The sequence below is a fragment of the Salmo salar genome, chromosome ssa02 (genome assembly GCF_905237065.1).
Source record: "Salmo salar chromosome ssa02, Ssal_v3.1, whole genome shotgun sequence".
Classification (NCBI taxonomy): domain Eukaryota; kingdom Metazoa; phylum Chordata; class Actinopteri; order Salmoniformes; family Salmonidae; genus Salmo; species Salmo salar.
Window position 1 is genome coordinate 25,597,811 of NC_059443.1, and position 24,014 is coordinate 25,621,824.

Sequence of the window (24,014 nt, forward strand, 5' to 3'; positions counted from 1 at the left end):
GCGTGCGTGCGTGCGTGTGCGCCCTTGCATGCATGCGTGCGTATGTGTAATCATCGTTAGTCTATTACAGAGAGATAGTGTGTGAGAGAGAAAGTATTGGAGATGCTAACTGGGCACTACAGTTCATTCCCCAGTAAGTAAGAGTAAGTGGGAGATGGGAGAGTAATGTCAGCATTTACCCAGTCTTTTTACTACCCTGTTAACCACTCTAAGGGTAGCAACTACAGTCTATTCCCTTACTGAGACTGGCCTTTAGAGAGAAAGGTCCACACTAGACACAAAACCTAGACACTACTTAATACCCCACTTCTCCACTTTTGTAGGTAAGAATATAGACAATATGGATCAAATTCCATCTAGGGCAAAGTGGTATTCTTATAAAGCTTATGCCCATGAAATCCTCTCAGATCTAGTTGAGAGGTGGTAATTAGGGGCTAAGAATTGTTTCTGGACAGGGCGAAGATGTAACTGTGAAATAGAAGGTAGATGGTTACTCACGGCTGTCTCCCCTGGTCTGGGGTGGGGATGTGGAGGGGTTGCGACCAGTCTGACCCTGGCCTTTCTCATAGTAGAAGGAGTCTGTGTAGTCAGAAGCCTGGTAGGGGCCAGAGTCAATGGAGTACTCATACTCCTCTGGGTCTTTCACTGCTGCTGCAACCTCCTGCTGCTGCTGCTGCTCCTCCTCCTCCTCCTCCTCTTCCTCCTCCTCCTCCTCCTCTTCCTCATCATCCTCTACTGCCTCCTCCTCTTCCTCATCCACCACCTGCTCATTCTCTTCCACCAACTCATCGTCTTCCTCCTCCATGTCTGCCTCGTCCACATCGGTGTCAGGAGAGGGGCTTGGGGTGGGTGTTGTCACTTTGACTCTGGGAATGAGGTACAAGGTCAAACATTATGATCATCATCATCACCACAAACACAGCAGGGGTAATGGGACTCACCCTGTGTTGACTTTAACCTGAGGGGTGAGGGCCTGGGGTCCTGCTGGGAGAACGTCCCCTCCCTCTGTCTCCCCCCTGCCACTGGACCCGCCCCTCCCCGGGCAGCACACATACTCCACCCCACGGAAACGTTCGCCGCACGGCAACAGCATCCCATAACTATGCAGCTCCAGACTGTCTGCTGTGCAGGCCTGAAACAGAAAGGATGAGAGAAATCTGTTAAACATGAATCAAGACTGGAAAAGACCAAGGTGAACTAGAGAGAGATCAGGGGTGCATAGAAAAAGAGAGGAAATGTGAGTGTGATCAAAGGGAACTAACTAGCAGGAGGAATGGAACACGACAGGGGGTAACCTCTTCCTCAGCATGATGAAGGTGAATTATAAAAACTGCCTCACCTCCCTGGCCTCTAATGCACCCCTTCACCTCCCTGGCCTCTAATGCACCCCCTCACCTCCCTGGCCTCTAATGCACCCCCTCACCTCCCTGGCCTCTAATGCACCCCCTCACCTCCCTGGCCTCTAATGCACCCCCTCACCTCCCTGGCCTCTAATGCACCCCCTCACCTCCCTGGCCTCTAATGCACCTCCTTACCTCCCTGGCCTCTAATGCACCTCCTCACCTCCCTTGTCTCTAATAAACTGTCTCACCTCCCTGGAATATAATAAATTACCACACCTCCCTGGCCTATAATAAACTCCTCTAGCTGCTCATTCTGCTGATGCAGTATGATACTGTGTTACACTACACCCAGCTGGGTACAGTTAGCTTCCAGCCCCAGTCTTTTACTGCAGTCTACACTGCAGTTTTGTTATTGACTCAATTAGTCCAAGTCAAAGTTTAATGTCTTATAGAAGTCTATGCTAACTCTCTATAAAGAGTCCTAGCGGTGTTAAAACCCAATTAAAACTTAAGAAATGAATTGAAAAATGAACATGTAATATCATTTAGGCATAATTTAATTAACTCTAATATAATCTTAGTTAATATAATGTCGCTCCGCCCGCACCTCCTTGGCTATGTTGTGCCAGTAGACGTAGCTCTCACAGGCATCCATCTGCTCCTGGTGCAGGAAACGGCATCGGTCTGGAACCAACAGGGCCTCACTCACATACTCACCCACTGCAGAGCGAGAGAGAGAGAGAGCGAGAGAGAGAGAGAGGAGGGAAATGGAATGAGAATATTTTATATTTTAATACTTGCCTTGGTTGTAACATTTTTTAATTGATAAAGAATGTTGATAAACATCCATAAACCCAAGAGAGGGAGAAGGAGGGAGGGAGAAGGAGAGGAGAGAGGAGAGAAGGAGAGAGAGAGAGAAGGAGAGAGAGCGAAGGAGAGAGAGAGAGAAGGAGAGAGAGAGAGAAGGAGAGAGAGAGAGAGAGAGAGAGAAGGAGAGAGAGAGAGAGAGAGAGAGAGAAGGAGAGAGAGAGAGAGAGAGAGAGAGAGAGAGAGAGAGAGAGAGAGGGAGAGAGAGAGAGAGAGAGGGAGAGAGAGAGAGAGAGAGGGAGAGAGAGAGAGAGGGAGAGGGGGAGAAGGAGAGAGAGAGAGAGAGGGAGAAGGAGAGAGAGAGAGAGAGCATTGAACTAGAAAGGTCCAGTATAATAAGATAATGCCAACTCATTACAGTGCCTCTGCACTGTCTGGGCTGAGGACGAGGTGGGAAGTGGAGATTGAGCCAGAACACAATGGTGTGCTGCTGCCTGCAGTTCTACTTTCAATAGCTGCAGCCAGTCAGTCAGTCAGTCAAGGACAGAACAATGTGAAATATGCTTAATTTCAGATTTTAATTCCATCGGTCACAATAGTGAAATTAATAACTTTTGTACTTTACAGGTTCTAGAGAAGTTACAGTTGTATTTATTAACAAATAAGCCATATATTATGCATTATTAAGGTGTCGAGAATGATTAAAAATCGAATAAAATTATATTGGGGACGGCAGGTAGCTTAGTGGTAAGAGCGTTGAACTAGTAACCGAAAGGTTGCAAGATCGAATCCCCGAGCTGACAAGGTAAAAATCTGTCGTTCTGCCTCTAAACAAGGCAGTTAACCCACTGTTCCTAGGCCGTCATTGAAAATAAGAATTTGTTCTTAACTGACTTGCCTAGTTAAATAAAGATAAAATAAAAACAATTTTTTAAAAATGCAAAAAGTCTGGGTAGCCATTTGATTAGGTGTTCAGGAGTTTTAGGGCCTTCCTCTGACACTGCCTGGTATAGAGAGCCTGGATGGCAGGAAGCTTGGCCCCAGTAATGTACTGAGCCGTTCGCACTACCCTCTGTAGAGGCCGAGCAGTTGCCATACCAGGCAAGTTAGGATGCAGTCAGGATGCTCTCGATGGTGCAGCTGTAGAACCTTTTGAGGATCTGAGGACCCATGCCAAATCTTTTCAGTCTCCTGAGGGGGAATAGGTTTTGTCGTGCCCTCTTCATGACGGTCTTGGTGTGCTCAGACCATGTTGGTTTGTTGAACTTGAAGCTCTCAACCAGCTCTACTACAGCCCCGTCGATGAGAATGTGGGCGTGCTCACAGATCATTGCACCTGTACATAGCCCATGTGTAAATAGCCCATCCAACTACCTCATCGCCATACTGCATTTATTTATTTATTTATCTTGCTCCTTTGCACCCCAGTATCTCTACTTGCACATTCATCTTCTGCACATCTACCATTCCAGTGTTTAATTGCTATATTGTAATTACTTCACCACCATGGCTTATTTATTGCCTTACCTCCCTTATCCTACCTCATTTGCACATGCTGTATATATACACTTGTTCTACTGTATTATTGACTGTATGTTTGTTTATTCCATGTGTAACTCTGTGTTGTTGTATGTGTCGAACTGCTTTGCTTTATCTTGGCCAGGTCGCAGTTGCAAATGAGAACATGTTCTCAACTAGCCTACCTGGTTAAATAAAGGTGAAATAAAAAAATAAAAATGAGTATCATTCAGGGCTAGGATATGGTGTATCATTCAGGGCTAGGATATGGGTGTATCAGTACTTGATTGTATCAATATTAGGGTATTGGCATGTGGGTGTTAGGGTTAGGGCATGGGGAGAGAGGGATGGGGTGTGTGGGTAATTGGGTTGAGGTGTGTGGGTAAATTAGCTGAGGTATATACAGTAGATATTGGGGCAAATGTCTGTTCATTTTATTATAGGCAGAGCACTGTATGATCCCACCAGTCACAATTATTTTTTACATACTTTTCAATTACTATAATTTTTTTAAGCAATTTGGATTACATGTTAGGGTTACTAATGGCATAAAATGTGCATAGTGGCATGTTTGGTAAAATGTGGGGACAAGTGGGTTAATATTCAACACAGACTGAAAGACCTTTCCACCATTTTAATGGAGTGAAGCTCTTTGGTGCACCTGACAAAGCTTTGACAATGGAATCCATTCAAATGAACTATTAGACAGTACTATGTCCGTTTCTATTATTACTTCCCCGAGGCTGAATTTGAACGCTACTTAACCATATCATGGAAATGACATGCTTTGTATTAAACATAATGATGACATGTTACTTATTAATATAATAAAGTTATCCTCGGATATGGGGTGGGTGATCAAAGGGAAGTTGTGCAATGTTTTGAGTGATGTTTGTGTAGGGATATGCTGAAGATTAGAAGGATGATGATGCTGAGGGTGCAGACATTGCAGACGTGTTGTTCTTACCCTGGCAGCGGTAGGGCATGACGATGAAGGGGCGTGTCTGGCAGTGGCCCCAGCCCTTCTTACACCAGGCTGGGATGGTGACGGGGCTGGAGGACTCCTCCACATGGGAGATCTGTAGGGCTGGGTACATCTGGTTGGACAGATGGACAGGCAGACAGACGGCGGGAGAGAGACAGAAAGACAGAGGGAGGGACAGATGGATGGATGATATGGACAGACAGGACAACAGAGAGGAGAGAGACAACAGGGTCAGACAAATGGAGAGGGGAAAAGGAGTGTTGAGGGGAGAGGAGACGTACAGTACAGACAGAGGGAGAGAGAGAGGAGGAGAGGGAGAGAGGAGGAGAGGGCAAGAGGGAGTAGGAGAGGGAGAGAGGAGGAGAGAGGATAGCACAATCAATAGGGAGAAAGGTAAAAAGGAGACTCATGCAACGGTCTGAAACACTTTGGCCCTAAGGGTCTATTTTCTGACGATGCACGTCGTACACTGAAATTCTCCTTAAGTTGTAAGGAAAATTCCAGTCTGAAAACAAGTTGACCTATACAATCCCACTTCCAATTCTTTCCAAAATCCCAATTTCACATCTGACTACTTTCAATTAAAATGTAGGGCAATGGCATAAGCACAGCCCTATAATGAGGTTTAATGGATTGAGAAATGTATTTGGCACGCTGTCTGAGACCCGGATCCACAGACGTTGAGGAAAAAGAAATCACAGATGCATAATGAGCTGGGTAATCACATTACAGCCATTTCAACTGTGTGACTGCTGTTTGCTTTGCCCGCTGTGCTTCATTTAGCCACCAGGTGGCGCATGATGTCCTTTTATAAAAACAGGCTCCTTGCTCTTGTTGGGGAGGGGGAGCAGCGAGTCTCTAATCAAACCAAGGCTGTGGCAAGGCCTGTCATGCCATTGATATGCCTTAAGTTTGGCATGCAGGAGACTGTCAGGAATTAGGAGGATAAACGTGGCAGGAGGAAGATTGATGGATGGTAGTATTAATATTCAGGAAATATCAATAAATATTTCCTCCTGACCACCATCACTGCACTATACATACATACATACATACATACATACATACATACATACATACATACATACATACATACATACATACATACCATACATACCATACCATACCTACCATAGGACAAGACAAACCAAGTGAGACAGATTGGGAGATTAGGGTTGGTTACTCCTGCTCCTATTCATAATGTTGTGTGAGGTATCTATCTATCTGTACCAGTCTGTCCACCCATTTACAGTGCATTCAGAAAGTATTCACACCCCTTGACGTTTTCCAAATGTTGTTGTTACAGCCTGAATTTAAAATGGATAAAAATGTAGATTTTGTCACTGGCCTACACACAATTCCCCATAATGTCAAAGTGGAATGATGTTTTTAAATGTTTACAAATCAATTTAAAATTAAAAGCTGAAACGTCTTGAGTCAATAAGTATTCAAACCCTTTGTTATGGCAAGCCTAAATAAGTTCAGGAGTAAAAATGTGCTTAACAAGTCACATAATAATCATTTTACATTTACATTTTAGTCATTTAGCAGACGCTCTTATCCAGAGCGACTTACAAATTGGTGCATTCACCTATAATATCCAGTGGAACAACCACTTTACAATAGTGCATCTAAATCTTTTAAGGGGGGGGGTTAGAAGGATTACTTTATCCTATCCCAGGTATTCCTTGAAGAGGTGGGGTTTCAGGTGTCTCCGGAAGGTGGTGATTGACTCCGCTGTCCTGGAGTCAATCACCACCTTCCGGAGACACCTGAAACCCCAATAAGTTGCATGGACTCACTCCGTGTGCAATAGTGAATGACTACCTCATCTCTGTACCCCACACACACACACACACACACACACACACACACAAATATATGTAACGTCCTTCAGTCAAGCACTGAATTTCAAACACAGATTCAACCACAAAGACCAGAGATGTTTTCCAATGCCTCGCAAAGAATGGCACCAATTGGTAGATGGGTAAAAAATATATATATCCCTTTGAGCATGGTGAAGTTATTAATTACACTTTGGATGGTGTATCAATACACCCAGTCACTACAAAGATACAGGTGTCCTTGCTAACTTAGTTGCCGGAGAGGAGAGAAACCGCTCAGGAATTTCACCATGAGGCCAATGGTGACTTTAAAAGAGTTAGAGTTTAATGGCTGTGGTAGGATAAAAATGATCAACAACATTGTAGTTACCGTATGCCACAATACTAACCTATTTGACAGACTGAAAAGAAAGAAGTCTGTACAGAAGAAAAATATTCCAAAACATGCATTCTGTTTGCAACAAGGCACTAAAGTAAAACTGCAAAAAATGTGGCAAAGCAATTCCATTTTTGTCCTGAATATGTTTGTGTCAAATCCAACACAACACATTACTGAGTACCACTCTCCATATGTTCAAGCATAGTTGTGACTGCATCATGTTATGGGTATGCTTGTAATCGTTTGCAAAAACATGTTTTCACTTTGTCATTATTGTGTGTATAATTTGTTTTTACTGCATATTGAATTCAGTCTGTAACAATAAGTCAAGGGGTATGAATACTTTCTGAAGGCACTGAATCTACCACTATCTTTATATCCATAAACCCATCTAAAGTATCTGCTCTCTAGTATGCTATTGCAGCAGCATTGGAGATGAGCTGAGCATTACAGTGCAGTAACAGTGCAGTATGAGGTCGATCTCATAACCATAGCTGTGTTGTTGGCTCCTACCTCTTGGCAGTAGGACAGAATCTGGTTGGGTTCTGTGAAGCAGCCCTGGCGGCCCTGAGGGTCAGGCTCCCATTGGCCAGTCTCAGGGTTCATGTGCAGCAGCTGACGCCCACAGAACATGGCAATCTGCGGCTCAGCCACCAGGGGCCCTGGTCCATTCACCTCAGCCATGGCCAAGGCCTAGAGAGAGGGAGTTAGACAGGGAGAGGAGAGGGGGTGAGGTGTGGTAGAAAGAGAAGAGAGAAGTTGAGAAATAGATGGAAGGAGAGAGGGATGAAGGTAGAAAGGTGGGGGGAGAGAAATACTTTGTTATGGTTGTCCTGAGAGAGAGTGTAATGTTTACTGTTAATTTGTATTGTTTATTTCTATTTTGTTTATTATCTACTTCACATGCTTTGGCAATGTTAACATATGTTTACCATGCCAATAAAGTCCTTGAATTGAATTGTGTGAGAGAGAGAAGAGTTGTCAATACAAACAAAGTGGTTGGATAATATCGAGTTTGAGAATGAAGGACAGGACCTTAGATTAGTCTAAATGTACCCGCTGATACAATCTCTCTGATCTATCTCCCAACACAAACAATGGCTTAGCTGCAGAGAGAGTGAGTGTGTGTATACATCGTTGCATCCATTCTGTGTGTGTGTGCATGCATATATATACACAGTTGAAGTCGGAAGTTTACATACACCTTATTTAAACTCAGTTTTTCACAATTCCTGACATTTAATCCTAGTAAAAATTCTCTGTCTTAGGTCAGTTAGGATCACCACTTTATTTTAAGAATGTGAAATGTCAGAATAATAGTAGAGAAAAATATTTATTTCAGCTTTTATTTCTTTCATCACATTCCCAGTGGGTCAGAACTTTACATACACTCAATTAGTAGCCTTCCACAAGCTTCCCACAATAAGTTGGGTGAATTTTGGTCCATTCCTCTTGACAGAGCTGGTGTAACTGAGTCAGGTTTGTAGGTCTCCTTGCTCGAACACGCTTTTTCAGTTCTGCCCACACATTTTCTATGGGATTGAGGTCAGGGCTTTGTGATTGCCACTCCAATACCTTGACTTTGTTGTCCTTAAGCCATTTTGCCACAACTTTGGAAGTATGCTTGGGGTCATTGTCCATTTGGAGGCGCATCTGCGACCAAGCTTTAACGTCCTGACTGATGTCTTGAGATGTAACTTCAATATATCCACATAATTTACCTCCCTCATGATGCCATCTATTTTGTGAAGTGCACCAGTCCCTCCTGCAGCAAAGCACCTCCACAACATGATGCTACCACCCACGTGTGCTTCACGGTTGGGATGGTGTTCTTCGGCTTGCAAGCCTCACCATTTTTCCTCCAAAAATAATGATGGCCATTATGACCAAACAGTTCTATTTTTGTTTCATCAGACCAGAGGACATTTCTCCAAAAAGTACGATCTTCGTCCCCATGTGCAGTTGCAAACCGCAGTCTGGCTTTTTTAATGGCAATTTTGGAGCAGTGGCTTCTTCCTTGCTGAGCGGCCTTTCAGGTTATGTCGATATAGGACTCGTTTTACTGTGGATATAGATACTTTTGTACCCGTTTCCTCCAGCATCTTCACAAGGTCCTTTGCTGTTGTTCTGGGATTGATTTGCACTTTTTGCACCAAAGTACGTTCATCTCTAGGAGACAGAATGCGTCTCCTTCCTGAGCGGTATGATGGCTGCATGGTCCCATGGTGTTTATACTTGCGTACTATTGTTTGTACAGATGAACGTGGTACCTTCAGGTGTTTGGAAATTGCTCCCAAGGATGAACCAGACTTGTGGAGGTCTACAATTTGTTTTCTGAGGTCTTGGCTGATTTCTTTTCATTTTCCCATGTTGTCAAGGAAAGAGACTCTGAGTTTGAAGGTAGGCCTTGAAATACATTCACAGGTACACCTCCAATTGACTCAAATGATGTCAATCAGCCTATCAGAAGCTTCTAAAGCCATGACGTCATTTTCTGGATTTTTCCAAGCCGTTTAAAGGCACAGTCAACTTAGTGAATGTAAACTTCTGACCCACTGGAATTGTGATACAGTGAAATAATCTGTCTGTAAACAAATGTTGGAAAAATTACTTGTGTCATGCACAAAGTAGATGTCCTAACCGACTTTTTATATACACTGCTCAAAAAAATAAAGGGAACACTTAAACAACACAATGTAACTCCAAGTCAATCACACTTCTGTGAAATCAAACTGTCCACTTAGGAAGCAACACTGATTGACAATTCATTTCACATGCTGTTGTGCAAATGGAATAGACACCAGGTGGAAATTATAGGCAATTAGCAAGACACCCACAATAAAGGAGTGGTTCTGCAGGTGGGGACCACAGACCACTTCTCAGTTCCTATGCTTCCTGGCTGATGTTTTGATCACTTTTGAATGCTGGTGGTGCTTTCACTCCAGTGGTAGCATGAGACGGAGTCTACAACCCACACAAGTGGCTCAGGTAGTGCAGCTCATCCAGGATGGCACATCAATGCGAGCTGTGGCAAGAAGGTTTGCTGTGTCTGTCAGCGTAGTGTCCAGAGCATGGAGGCGCTACCAGGAGACAGGCCAGTACATCAGGAGGCGTGGAGGAAGCCGTAGGAGGGCAACAACCCAGCAGCAGGACCGCTACCTCCGCCTTTGTGCAAGGAGGAGCAGGAGAAGCACTGCCAGAGCCCTGCCAAATGACCTCCAGCAGGCCACAAATGTGCATGTGTCTGCTCAAACGGTCAGAAACAGACTCCATGAGGGTGGTATGAGGGCCCAACGTCCACAGGTGGGGGTTGTGCTTACAGCCCAACACCGTGCAGGACGTTTGGCATTTGCCAGAGAACACCAAGATTGGCAAATTCGCCACTGGCGCCCTGTGCTCTTCACAGATGAAAGCAGGTTCACACTGAGCACGTGACAGACGTGACAGAGTCTGGAGACGCCGTGGAGAACGTTCTGCTGCCTGCAACATCCTCCAGCATGACCGGTTTGGCAGTGGGTCAGTCATGGTGTGGGGTGGCATTTCTTTGGGGGGCCGCACAGCCCTCCATGTGCTCGCCAGAGGTAGCCTGACTGCCATTAGGTACCGAGATGAGATCCTCAGACCCCTTGTGAGACCATATGCTTGTGCGGTTGGCCATGGGTTCCTCCTAATGCAAGACAATGCTAGACCTCATGTGGCTGGACTGTGTCAGCAGTTGCTGCAAGAGGAAGGCATTGATGCTATGGACTGGCCCGTCCGTTCCCCAGACCTGAATCCAATTGAGCACATCTGGGACATCATGTCTCGCTCCATCCACCAACGCCACGTTGCACCACAGACTGTCCAGGAGTTGGCGGATGCTTTAGTCCAGGTCTGGGAGGAGATCCCTCAGGAGACCATCCGCCACCTCATCAGGAGCATGCCCAGGCATTGTAGGGAGGTCATACAGGCACGTGGAGGCCACACACACTACTGAGCCTCATTTTGACTTGTTTTAAGGACATTACATCAAAGTTGGATCAGCCTGTAGTGTGGTTTTCCACTTTAATTTGGAGTGTGACTCCAAATCCAGACCTCCATGGGTTGATAAATTGGATTTCCATTGATTATTTTTGTGTGATTTTGTTGTCAGCACATTCAACTATGTAAAGAAAAAAGTATTTCATAAGATTATTTCTTTCATTCAGATCTAGGATGTGTTGTTTAAGTGTTCCCTTTATTTTTTTGAGCATATATATATATATATATATATATATATATATATATATATATATATATATATATATATATATGAGACAGGAGAGAGAGAGAGAAAAATGGACTTTCAAGCTAATGCATATACCATTGTCTCACACTGTAGCTACAGTGATAGAGAATATTGGCAGAGACAAAGATCATAAAAGATGTATACCAGATCATGCATTGAGTGACACCCAAAGCCAATGGAAAGTCTGACTTATCGACTGAAACTACGCCCTGGTTTTGTTAGCAATGTTAAGAGTTGATAATATAAAGATAGGCTGGATAAATAGGAAATGTACAACAACTATATACTGTAAAGCCTGCTCCCATCTGCCCCTCTTATCCTCTTTCTACCACTCCCCTCTATTCTCTCAATCTCTGCCCTACTGTTTCTCTCCCTTAGCTCTTTCTCTTTTCCTCTCCCTCTCTTTCTGCCTCTTTCTCCCCCCTCTCTCCACCCTCACCCCTCCTTCCTACCCCCTCTCTCCCCCTCTCTCCACCCTCCCCCCTCCTTCCTACCCTCTCTCAGCAGCCTGCTAGGATGTTGTTATTGATCATGGGATCCGTTCCCTCTGCCTGCAGCCTGGGGGTCGGGCCCAGGGGAGGCACCGTGGAGGAACAAACACCAGCCGGCCCCGGCCCCGCTGCTCCCAGTCAGGTATTAATACAAGCTCATTGACAGCCGGGCCACTTCAAGTACATTAACACACAGGAGAGGGAGGGAGGAGGGGTGAGAGTAGGAGTGGAAGGGAGAAGAAAGGAGGAGAGTAGAGTGGAGGAGGAGGGGAGACGATGTACACACTGCATGAGAAAATCTCCCCAGATGTAGAGACCAAACATGCTCGTTTTCTAACACAAGCTGAGTATTATGACGTCAATGCCTCAGTAGGATTATTTTAGAAAGGGACATAGAGGGATGGAGTTATCAGGTGTTGTGTTCACGCGTACAGTATATATAGCACAGAGATATGACTCCTCTTTGGTGCGGAAAAAGTAGAGGAATATTTCAAAGACATGCTTGAACATCTACCTAACAAATAATTTAGCTCAGTCTTGCCATTCTTCTGGCTTAACAGCCAATAGTCACTTATGAAAACTGATATGACAGAAAGTTCAAACAATATCCCTATCCACACTGAAACTGGCAATTGGCAACCCAGAACCCATTCAACACGTCTTATGACTGGCCCAACTGCTTTAATCTCCATAGACAGACAGATGGACTGACAGGCAAGAAGAGCAACACTCAGCCTATTAGCATCAAGATGCCCAGGGGTAAGGGGGAGAGGAAAAAGAGAGAGAGGAAAGCAGGGCGAGTGACGTCTGATCAAAGGGAAGTTCTGCCTCAGCCGACTGCTGCTAAAGTGTTTGAAGTTCTAATTAAAATTTATATCGGAAATAAATATATACAAAATCCATGAATAAATATACAATAAATATAATAAGGACCGGAGGAGTCTGAGCATTAGAGCCCCACTAGATATGAATGGAAACTATGATAACGAGTTCATTGGATTATAATTAAAGCTGAATGGACGTGGCCGAGCGAGGCCTTGAGGAATGGGGTTTGGAGCTCCAGAATGGTGCAGAGACACCCAATTTATTTGGAGTTCAGCGATAATTAACAAAGCACAGAGCTAAGGTTAAAATCTCCATGAGTGACTACTGGTACTGTACATGGCTTTATTAATTCAAGTCCTTATGACTACTGGTACTGTAGTGACTTTATTAATTCAAGTCTTTATGACTACTGGTACTGTACATGGCTTTATTAATTCAAGTCCTTATGACTACTGGTACTGTAGTGGCTTTATTAATTCAAGTCTTTATGACTACTGGTACTGTAGTGGCTTTATTAATTCAAGTCTTTATGACTACTGGTACTGTAGTGACTTTATTCATTCAAGTCTTTATGACTACTGGTAGTGTAGTGACTTTATTCATTCAAGTCTTTATGACTACTGGTACTGTAGTGACTTTATTCATTCAAGTCCTTATGACTACTGGTACTGTAGTGACTTTATTCATTCAAGTCCTTATGACTACTGGTACTGTAGTGACTTTATTCATTCAAGTCCTTATGACTACTGGTACTGTAGTGACTTTATTCATTCAAGTCCTTATGACTACTGGTACTGTAGTGACTTTATTAATTCAAGTCTTTATGACTACTGGTACTGTACATGGCTTTATTAATTCAAGTCTTTATGACTACTGGTACTGTAGTGACTTTATTAATTCAAGTCCTTATGAATACTGGTACTGTACATGACTCAACCTCCTATATACAGTAAGTGGACATAGAAACTGTTTGCATATTATTAAGAGTGGTGCTAAGAGATGTTGATTTCTGCTGAACTGGCAGCTTTCTGGGAGCATGTTATTGATGTGTGTTAAGGAATGTGTGTGTGTGAGAATAAAAGTGCCTGCTTAAGCTACACACAGCCCACACTGACAAGCCACTGTGCCTGCTGAGGTAGTGGTTAAATAGATATGTCTCTTCGACTCAGGGAAGGTCAACTCCACAAAAAAATATTCTGGATATTTGAAAAGATGACCTGACAGCTCTGCTCTGCTCCAGCCTTCATCCTGAACTCTCCACTCCGGCACTCTCCACTCCTGCACTCTCCACTCCTGCACTCTCCACTCCTGCACTCTCCACTCCTGCACTACAGCAGAAAATCAATGATGTACGCCTGCAACTGGATCACCACGCTCTCTCCGATCAATAGGAGCCCATCTGGAGCCAGATGGCCTGACCTCCAGCGTGGAGAGGATGCTCCGCAGCACCTCAGCCAATCCCAGCTCTCCCTGATTCACCACCAGATTAGATGGGCCTGCCGTGAAAACAAATCCTAATCACAAACACTACCTGCATTCCCTCAATGAGCCCTGGATTTGTTTATACATTGTTCCATCTTCTCCTCCTCTATCTCTCTCCTCTTCAAAGTTACCATGTCCTGCTAGCAGTTATGGACATGCTGTCTTTGACCCACTTTGGGAATAATCACTCTGCATTTCACCATCTCACCATCATGACAACCAACACGCAAGGACAGACATCACACCCTCCCACTCTCTCCTACTCCTCCGTGGTGTGACTGCCAGCCTACCACGCAGTGTCTCAGCATGGCGCTGACTGGGAAAGTCACAGGTCTGATGGCACCACTGCAGGCTATGATAGTCCAAGTTTAAATGTTGCAATCAGAGCTTCAGTTCAGTAAATAAAAGCCCTGGCATATTTGCATTATAGTCATTTTCAAACTCACAATTCAAATTCTGAATTACATCAAGGTTGCCTAGCTTCATAAAATGTACAGTATGTCTGTTTGTGTGTCATTCATAATTGCATGAAATCAGTCTATTTCAATAGAGAGACCCAGGAGAGACGTAAACTCTCCCACCCAACACAGACTCATTAAAGAAGCCTTGTCTCTCAGTTGTCAGTGAATCAGACATGCTGACTAACACTGTTGTTTACAGAAGGTATGGTAGAGTTACATGCGTGTGAACAGGAACTAGCTGCCGTCACTCATTTACTTATGACAATTGTTTAGCACGCCTGTTCTACAGCCTGTTCAATCTGGTGGGATGCAGATAGAAATGTACTGCATAGACCTGGCATGACAGTTTATTAGACATAATATAACGTCATATCTATTCTATACAATACACCTCTATCTGGAACATTTTGAACATCAACATCCTAACCGATTAGAACCCATCTCCTGACAGGGACCTATCTGGCTGTGATTGGTTGGTCAGACAAGACAGCTTGCCCTCTGCTAAATTGGTCTAAATTACTTTTAGGAGGAAGTACCAAAAGCCTGCATGAAAGGTGCTGGTGTGGTCTTGGTGCTTGCCTTGGCACACTAGGGGAATCTGCCAGCCAGTCACTAATCTTGTTTTAAATGGTAAAATCAAACAAACAGTCAAGTGTAGCCCCCACCTAAACAAGGCAGACAACTGAGAAGATGCTCTTGCTAAAGGGTAGCAGGAATAGAGCGCTAGATCAAACATTTCTAGGTGTAATTTATTTTTCAATATATTCAGTAGACTTAATATTTGTCCTAATGGAATTGGTCTCACACAAAAAGTATGTTTTGTCAGTTTTTGACTCCTCTAAACTATCTCTCTAATTGTCTCTTCGTTCTCTGCTCAGTAGAAAAGCCAGCCTGGGTTCCTCTGCCTGCCAGGACGGGGGCTTTTCATTCTATTTCTTAGTCAATTAGGCTTAAGACCACTAAGACCTCTCTGCTGTGACCACAGTGGCGTGAGCCTCTCAGACAGAAACCCCCGGCCGGCCGGTCTGAGACGTCCTGATCCACACTGCTTCACAATAACACTTCCCAATCTGTTAACAATTACCCAGCTCCTCCACGGAGAGAGATGAGAGAGGTGGAGGCTGGAGAGCTGCTCTGTTCTGTTCTTTTCCCCCCTGGGCCAAACTTAATTGGACAGTAAAGGCCTGGATGTCTCCCAGAGATGTACAGTAGTGTGAGCTGAGGTGTGTGTGTGAGAGAGAGAGAGGAGGGGTTTGTGTGGTGCCCCATCCCCCCCCCCCCTTCTCCCTCTACCTCCTTCAAGGCTCTCTCTCCCTCTCTCTCTCTCCCTCCCTCTCCCTCTCCCTCCCCCTTCCCCTTCCCCTTCCCCCCCACATGTCACACCTTCGTGCTGAGGGAGCTAAACACAGTGGACAGGAGAGGAGAGCTCCCTGACTTCACCACTGCACAGAGCCAAAGAGCCAGAGCCCACCTCATCATTAATAATTGCCTGTTGACACAAGCCCAGAGACATTGATTGCCTTTTTCTGGTTCCTTCCCGCTCTCTTGCTCCTTATTCTCCGTTGATATTTCCCTCTCTTTTTCTCCATCATCCATTAACTAGGGATGGATGGACTCTACTCCTTTCATGAACAGTACTCCCTAGTCCCTATGTTCCCTATTCTCCAAGGAGGTATTGAGTACTCTGACACAAAGAGCACAAAGGGCAGAGGGAAGCACAGTGGTCTGGGGATATCCTAGCATAGCATGAAGACAGAGAGACAGAGTCATCCTCATTTCTCAGATGCACCTCTGATAGGAGGTAGTTAAGCTGCAATGCAGATGCGATAAGCAGATGCATGCATGTGTGTGACAGTACAGGGGGACAAATAAAGAGACCAAACCAAAACCATAATCTTGCCCATAAAAATCTCTGTCAGCTGGGCTGAGCTCGTGCCAGGCCAGGGCCGCCATAAAATTTACATATTCCTCTGGCATCACCACGGCCCACCCCCCTTGTCTAATTAAATATGCAGCACCTGTTCCCCCCTGCCTGCCTTTTGTTGCAGGATGACTTCATCCTCTGACATGATGCAATCTCCCAGACCTACATGGCAAGGCAGCGGAGGGGGAGGAGCCACTCCATCATCTGTCAACCCCTTTAATCCATCAGATGGCCCTGCCATAAATGTTAGCTGAGCTGCACGTCTGACACCGACTCATCTGGCTCATCACTTCCTGTGTGTGGGGGGGGGGGGGAGGAGTCCAAGCCTAATGACGCTGATCTAAGGTCAGTTTGGTTTTCTTCCCTGTAGTGGTTAAGGTTAGGACTTGGGGAGGGTCAGCTGATCCTAGATCTGTAGCTAAGGGCTGTGTGTTGAGAGGATCATGTTAAGTCTATGTTACGACTGGTGTACTGATGTTGATGGATTTTTAGTGGGGTCGGGTGCTGAACCGGAGACATGGGACCTCTGAGGGGTTAATCCCCTGGCAGTAGGGATCTGGGTTACTTCACCTGCTTATTTACAACCCTCCTCCCTGAGGGCTGACTGGCCGGGTGCCACCGCAAGGGCGAGGCACACACACGCCGCACACAGACAAGCACATATATTGGGATAAACACCGTACACAAATGTACTCACACACACATGGATTCAAACACATTAATGCACATGAACGGATGCACAGAAATGCATGCATGCACGTACACACACACACACGCTGATATGCACACTTAAAAAAACACACACACACACACACACACGCCTTGCTGTGCCGGTCTCTGTGGTCCTCTGCAGCACAGATGGTCAGAGAGTGTGTGGCTCACCTCCCTCCCACCTTCCCTCTACTCTCTGTCCTCTCCCATCCTTCCTTCCCTCCCACCCACCTTACCTCTGCTCTCTGTAACCTCCCTCTCAATCCCTCCTCCACTCTGTCCTATCCTTCCCTCCTAGACCATTCCTCTCACATTCCCTTTGATCTGTCCTCTCCCTCCAATCCCTTCCTTCCCTCCTTCCCTCTGCACCCTCCTTCTCAATCCCCCCCTACACTCTCCGTCCTATCTTATCTTTCCCTCCTAGACTATCCCTCTATCCCTCCCACATTCCCTTTGATCTCTGTCCTCTCCCTCCATCCTATCCCTCCCTCTCACCCCCCCTCCACTCTCTGTCCTATCCTTCCCTCCTAGACTATCACTCCAGCCCTCCCACATTCCCTTTGTTCTCTGTCCTCTCTCCCTTCCTCTCTCCCCCTCTCAATCCCCCCACTCTCTGTCCTATCCTTCCCTCCTATCCCAGTCTCCCTCCTATCCCTCCCTCTCACCCCCCTCCACTCTCTGTCCTATCCTTCCCTCCTATCCCAGTCTCCCTCCTATCCCTCCCTCTCACCCCCCTCCACTCTCTGTCCTATCCTTCCCTCCTATCCCCATCTCCCTCCTATCCCTCCCTCTCACCCCCCTCCACTCTCTGTCCTATCCTTCCCTCCTATCCCTCACTCTGACTTCTGATCTGGGCTCTCTCCAGCCAGCTAGCCTATCCCACCCCAACCCGGCCCTCCCTACCCTCACCACCACACCTTCCCTCCCCACACCACCACAACTTCCCTCCCCAAACCACCACAACTTCCCTCCCCAAACCACACCTTCCCTCCCTTCCCTTCCCACCCCACCTTCCCATCCCACCCCGTCCCTTCCCTTCCATCCCCACCCTCCCCATCCTCACCGCCTTCACACAAAGCCTCACACTCGGCTGTTGTTCCATCTCATCGCTGGGCTCAGACTATATATGGTGAAATAGATTTGGGAGCATTCATCATCGTAATCACAGTGTTTAATTATTCATTGGCTTTGCCAGGGTCTCTTCCACAGCTGCCAGGCTGGCTGGGCCCATGATAATGAGAGAGGAGCGTCAGACACACAGGGATGCAGAGAGTCTGGTCTGGTGGAGCGTGGAGACAGTTAAGGTGTGTGTCCAAAAATGGGGGCCCTGATCACAAATAGTGCACTATATTTATAAAATAAATATAAAATACATTTGACTATATATGGAATAGCGTGCCATCAACATCGACCCCCATCATCGCTCCATACTAATTAAAACCCCACTGCTAATTGTTGTGGATTCCAGTTTGTGTTGGGTACCTATCAAACCAGCTTAGTGGCAGATTGGTAGACCCTTAACCTGTTAGTCTTAACCCCCAATGTATGCATCCTCTGTTGAGTGGCCAATTTGATACGCAATTTGATATGCACAAAAGAGATCCAATTTGACATGCACAAAAGTAGACATCATACCAGGGATATGGTTAAGAGGCCACAGTTCAATAAAAGCTGTCAGGTTTACATTTACATGTTACATTTTTAGTCATTTAGCAGACGCTCTTATCCAGAGCGACTTACAGTAGTGAATGCATACATTTCATTTCATGCATTTTTTTTTTTGGTACTGGCCCCCCGTGAGAATCGAACCCACAACCCTGGCGTTGCACACACCATGCTCTACCAACTGAGCCACAGGAAAGGCAGGTTCCAGGCTAAGACGGCACTGCAAGAACGCACTTCAGATGCATTCAATCAATAGAACAATATTTACTATGATCTTCGTGGGCTATACTTAGCCTTGTCTCAGGGTAGTAGGTTCATGGTCTGTTGATATTCCTCAGGTGGTGTGGGGGCTGTGCTTTGACAAAGTGGGTGGGGTTATATCCTGCCTGGTTGGCCCTATCCGTGGGTATTGTCGGACTGCGCCAGTGTCCCCCGACCCCCCCATTCTCAGTCCCCAGTCCTGTCTCATCTGGTGCCCTGTGTAGAGGTCTTCACGGATTTAACTGTGCCTGAATACCCAAGACCCGATCCGGGAGCGTCTGGATCCAGAATTCTAAATAATGTCACGGAAGTTAGGAGATATTTAATCAATGGAAGATGGAATTACATTTATGAAATTAAAAGTTAAAGGAGAAGGATAGGCTACAACCAACAGGTAGGCTGCTACTTAATATGCTGAAAGGAAATGATGTTGTTTGTAGGATGAGAAAGTGCACGCAGCCTCAGTTAGCCTAGCTAGCTAATGTTAGCTTAACTACCTTCTCCCGGTTTGATGCATTCAAGACAGATACTACGTAGTCATATTGATGATAACGTAGCTATGGCAACTTTTAGTCTACTACAGTGGCTTGCGAAATTATTCACCCCCCTTGGCATTTTTCATATTTTGTTGCCTTACAACCTGGAATTTAAATAGATTTTTGGGGGGTTTGTATCATTTGATTTACACAACATGCCAAGAACTTTGAAGATGCATAATATTTTTTATTGTGAAACAAACAAGAAATAAGACAAAAAAAAATACGAAAACTTGAGCGTGCATAAATATTCACCCCACAAAGTCAATACCTTTTGCAGCAATTACAGCTGCAAGTCTCTTGGGGTATGTCTCTCTAAGCTTGGCACATCTAGCCACTGGGATTCTTGCCCATTCTTCAAGGCAAAACTGCTCCAGCCCCTTCAAGTTGGATGGGTAATGCTAGTGTACAGCAAAGTTATACCACAGATTCTCAATTGGATTGAGGTCTGGGCTTCGACTAGGCCATTCCAAGACATTTAAATGTTTCCCCTTAAACCACTCAAGTGTTGCTTTAGCAGTATGCTTAGGGTCATTGTCCTGCTGGAAGGTGAACCTCCATCCCAGTCTCAAATCTCTGGAAGACTGACACAGGTTTCCCTCAAGAATTTCCCTGTATTTAGCACCATCCATCATTCCTTCAATTCTGACCAGTTTCCCAGTCACTGCCAATGGGGGATGGGGTGATGAGAGGTGTTGGGTTTGCGACAGACATAGCGTTTTCCTTGATGGTCAAAAAACTCAATTTTAGTCTCATCTGACCAGAGTACCTTCTTCCATGTGTTTGGGGAGTCTGCCATATGCCTTTTGGCGAACACCAAATGTGTTTGCTTATTTTTTTCTTTAAGCAATGTTTTTTTTCTGGCCACTCTTCCGTAAAGCCCAGCTCTGTGGAGTGTACGGCTTCAAGTGGTCCTATGGACAGATACTCTAATCTCCGCTGTGGAGCTTTGCAGCTCCTTCAGGGTTATCTTTGGTCTCTTTGCTGCCTCTCTGATTAATGCCCTTCTTGCCTGGTCCGTGAGTTTTGGTGGGCGGCCCGCTCTTAGCTGGTTTGTTGTGGTGCCATATTCTTTCCATTTTTTTATAATGGATTTAATGGTGCTCCCCTGATCTGTACTTCTCCACAACTTTGTCCCTGATCTGTTTGAAGAGCTCCTTGGTCTTCATGATGCCGCTTGCTTGGTGGTGCCCCTTGCTTAGTGGTGTTGCAGACTCTGGGGCCTTTCAGAACAGGTGTATATATACTGAGAACATGTGACACTTATATGGCACCCAGGTGGACTTTATTTAACTAATTATGTGACTTTTGAAGGTAATTGGTTGCACCAGATCTTATTTAGGGGCTTCATCGCAAAGGAGGTGAATACATATGCACGCACCACTTTTCTGTTTCGTTTTTTTCCTTCATTTTTTGAAACAAGTAATTGTTTTCATTTCACTTCACCAATTTCGACTATTTTGTGTATGTCCATTACATGAAATCCAAATAAAAATCAATTTAAATTACAGGTTGTAATGCACCAAAATAGGAAAAAACGCCAAGGGGGATGAATACTTTTGCAAGGCACTGTATAGCGCGAGTCGGCTTGGTTGGTAGCTGTCTCTCCCTCCCTCCTCCCTGTGTCACAGTACAGCCCTTCCCACGCCTGCTAGAACGGCATCTCTTTCCCTCTCACACTTTATCAGCTCCGGTTAACAAAGTAGCTTAAAAAAGACTTTTCTGCTGCTTCCCTCATTCAGATCGAGTCTGGATCCGACCAGGTTTATACAGAATGGTTCTAGTTGTCGTCGGGTCCGTTCAGAACCAGTCTCTATATTAAACAAATAAATGTATGCATATCGGGTCCGGTTGGGAAAGCCTAAGGTCCATTTCAGAATGGGTCGAAATCATAAGTATGCTCCCTCTTATTCGCCCATCTTTCTCTTTTACCTGACCTGATGACTCCTGGCTGTCACCAGTCCACCTGGTCGTGCTGCTGATCCAGTTTCTGCAGTTCTGCCTGCGGCTATGGAACCGTGACCTGTTCACCGGACATGCTACCTTGTCCCCGGACCTGCTGTTTCGACCTGCCTTCTCCCTCTACTATGAAAAGGCAACTGACATTTTCTCCTGAGGTGCGACCTGTTGCACCCTCTAAAACTACTCGCCACCCCTCAGAGCCATTGTAGAATAATAGTGAAGTCATCAAAATGAATAGGTGTGCCTTCTTAAAAGTTAATTTGTGGAATTGCTTTCCTTCTTAATGCGTTTCAAGGATTTTTTTTAATTGAACCTTTATTCAACAAATTCTTATTTACAATGATGGCCTAATGGGGAACAGTGGGTTAACTGCCTTGTTCAGAGTCAGAACGACAGATTTTTACCTTGTCAGCTCGGGGATTCAATACAGCAACCTTTCGGTTACTGGCCCAACGCTCTAGCCACTAGGCTACCTGCTGCCCCAGGAAGGGGGGGGGTGTACAGAAGATAGCCCTATTTGGTAAAAGACCAAGTCCATATTATGGCAAGAACAGCTCAAATAATCAAAGAGAAATGACAGTCCATCATTATTTGAAGACATGGTCAGTCAATGCGGAAAATTTCAAGAACTTTGAAAGTTTCTTCAAGTGCAGTCGTAAAAACCATCAAGTGCTATGATGAAACCGGCTCTCATGAGGACTGCCACAGGAAAGGAAAACCCATAGTTACCTTTGCTGCAGAGGATATGTTCATTAGAGTTTCCAGCCTCAGAAATTGCAGCCCAAACACATGCTTCACAGACTTTAAGTAACAGACACCATACTGAAGATTTTTGGTTCCAACCGCCGTGTCTTTGTGAGATGCGGTGTGGGTGAACGGATGATCTCCGCATGTGTATTTCCAACCGTGAAGCATGGAGGTGGTGGTGTTATGGTGTGGGGGTGCTTTGCTGGTGACACTGTCTGTGATTTATTTAGAATTCAAGGCACACTTAACCAGCATGGCTACCACAGCATTCTGCAGCGATAAGCCATCCCATCTGGTTTGGGCTTAGTGGTGGGACTATCATTTGTTTTTCAACAGGACAATGACCCAACACACCTCCAGGCTGTGCAAGGGCTATTTGACCAAGAAGGAGAGTGATGGAGTGCTGCATCAGATGACCTGGCCTCCACAATCCCCCGACCTCAATCAAATTGAGATGGTTTGGGATGAGTCGAACCACAGAGTGAAGGAAAAGCAGCCAACAAGTGCTCAGCATATGTGGGATGGGCTTCAAGATGGTTGGAAAAACATTCCAGGTGAAGCTGGTTGAGAGAATGCCAAGAGTGTGCAAAGCTGTCATTAAGGCAAAGGGTGGCTATTTGAAGAATCTGAAATATAAAATATATATTTGATTGGTTTAAAAATAATTGGTTACTACATGATTCCATATGTGTTATTTCATAGTTTTGATGTCTTCACTATTATTCTACAATGAAGAAAATAGTACAAATAAAGAAAAACCGTTGAATGAGTAGGTGTTCTAAAACTTGACCGGTAGTGTATATAAAACAAAACTAAATTAACTGGACATCTAGTCAAACACATTCTCTCCCTGTAATGGAGGATTTTTGTCTTTCCTTCAACCCAGAAACTAGTCGATACCTTACACAATCAAATAAAAAAACATGGCTTTAGATCACCCTGGTGGAGGGTCTTATTTACGGTTATGCTGTGACATTGTCCCTCAGCGACCCTGACTTCATCCAACCAGATTACAGCAGTGCCCTGTCCAGCTGGGCCCACTGGGAGCAGATGGTCTATAATCACCCCAGCACCCCACAGGTCACTTAGGGCCACAGCACCTGCCAGAAACCAGCCAAAACCCACAGAGCAACATTTAATTTAATTTCAGATGTGGCTTAAAATAAGGGGCGTAGGCTATCAGCTGACACAAACAGCAGAGAGTCCAGAGATGGAGAGATTGGTCAGTAGTTATATCAACCAGTTCATGATGGGGATCGTCATATTTGGGGGATTCTATTTCTTTGGTGGCTATACCGCTTAGAAGTAAACCTACAGTGTGTATAATTTTTCAGAGACATATTTGCGCTGGTCTCTACATATACAGAATCATAGATACTTAGTAGAAAAAACCTTACTAGCCTACAGCTCCATTCTTTGAGCGCCTGCTTATCATCCTGACCTATCAGGCTGTGGCTTGGAGAATAAGCAGCACAGTGAGTTGTGACATACAGTTGTCATCTCTCCTCTGCAAAGGTCCCAAACTTCTCCTGAAGTCATGAGGCTGTGGTTGGCTGGCAGAGTTCTGTCTCCCACAGACCAGTCCAGGGGCATATCACCCAACAGACTTGTAGGCATCTCCTCCACAAAACTCCCAAATTCACACAGATGGGTTCACAGCCGTGACTCATCACACACACACAGTATTTGTATCAAGTGTAGGAGCACATTTTAATCATTCCATTCAATCTATCCATCTTCTGTCCACATTCTGTTTCTCCACTCCTTTATCAGTGGTTTGTTTATGCCATTCATACACTATGGGTT

General features: G+C 45.1%; 1 protein-coding gene across 3 annotated transcripts in view; it reads right to left on the reverse strand.

Moving 5' to 3' along the window:
* The window catches only part of aplp1 (amyloid beta (A4) precursor-like protein 1), a 68,544-nt gene that overhangs the window by 26,418 nt on the left and 18,112 nt on the right, over positions 1 to 24,014 (reverse strand). For all 3 annotated transcript variants that reach the window (XR_006760426.1, XM_014156283.2, XM_014156273.2), the window contains exons 2-6: positions 7,390 to 7,569; positions 4,636 to 4,765; positions 1,951 to 2,063; positions 942 to 1,132; positions 499 to 866 (exon numbers count right to left, since the gene is read on the reverse strand). Coding sequence is in view for 2 of the 3 variants with exons in the window: in XM_014156283.2 (XP_014011758.1) it covers positions 499 to 866; positions 942 to 1,132; positions 1,951 to 2,063; positions 4,636 to 4,765; positions 7,390 to 7,569 (982 nt within the window). In the remaining variant the exon portion in view is untranslated. The remainder of the gene's footprint in view (positions 1 to 498; positions 867 to 941; positions 1,133 to 1,950; positions 2,064 to 4,635; positions 4,766 to 7,389; positions 7,570 to 24,014) is intronic.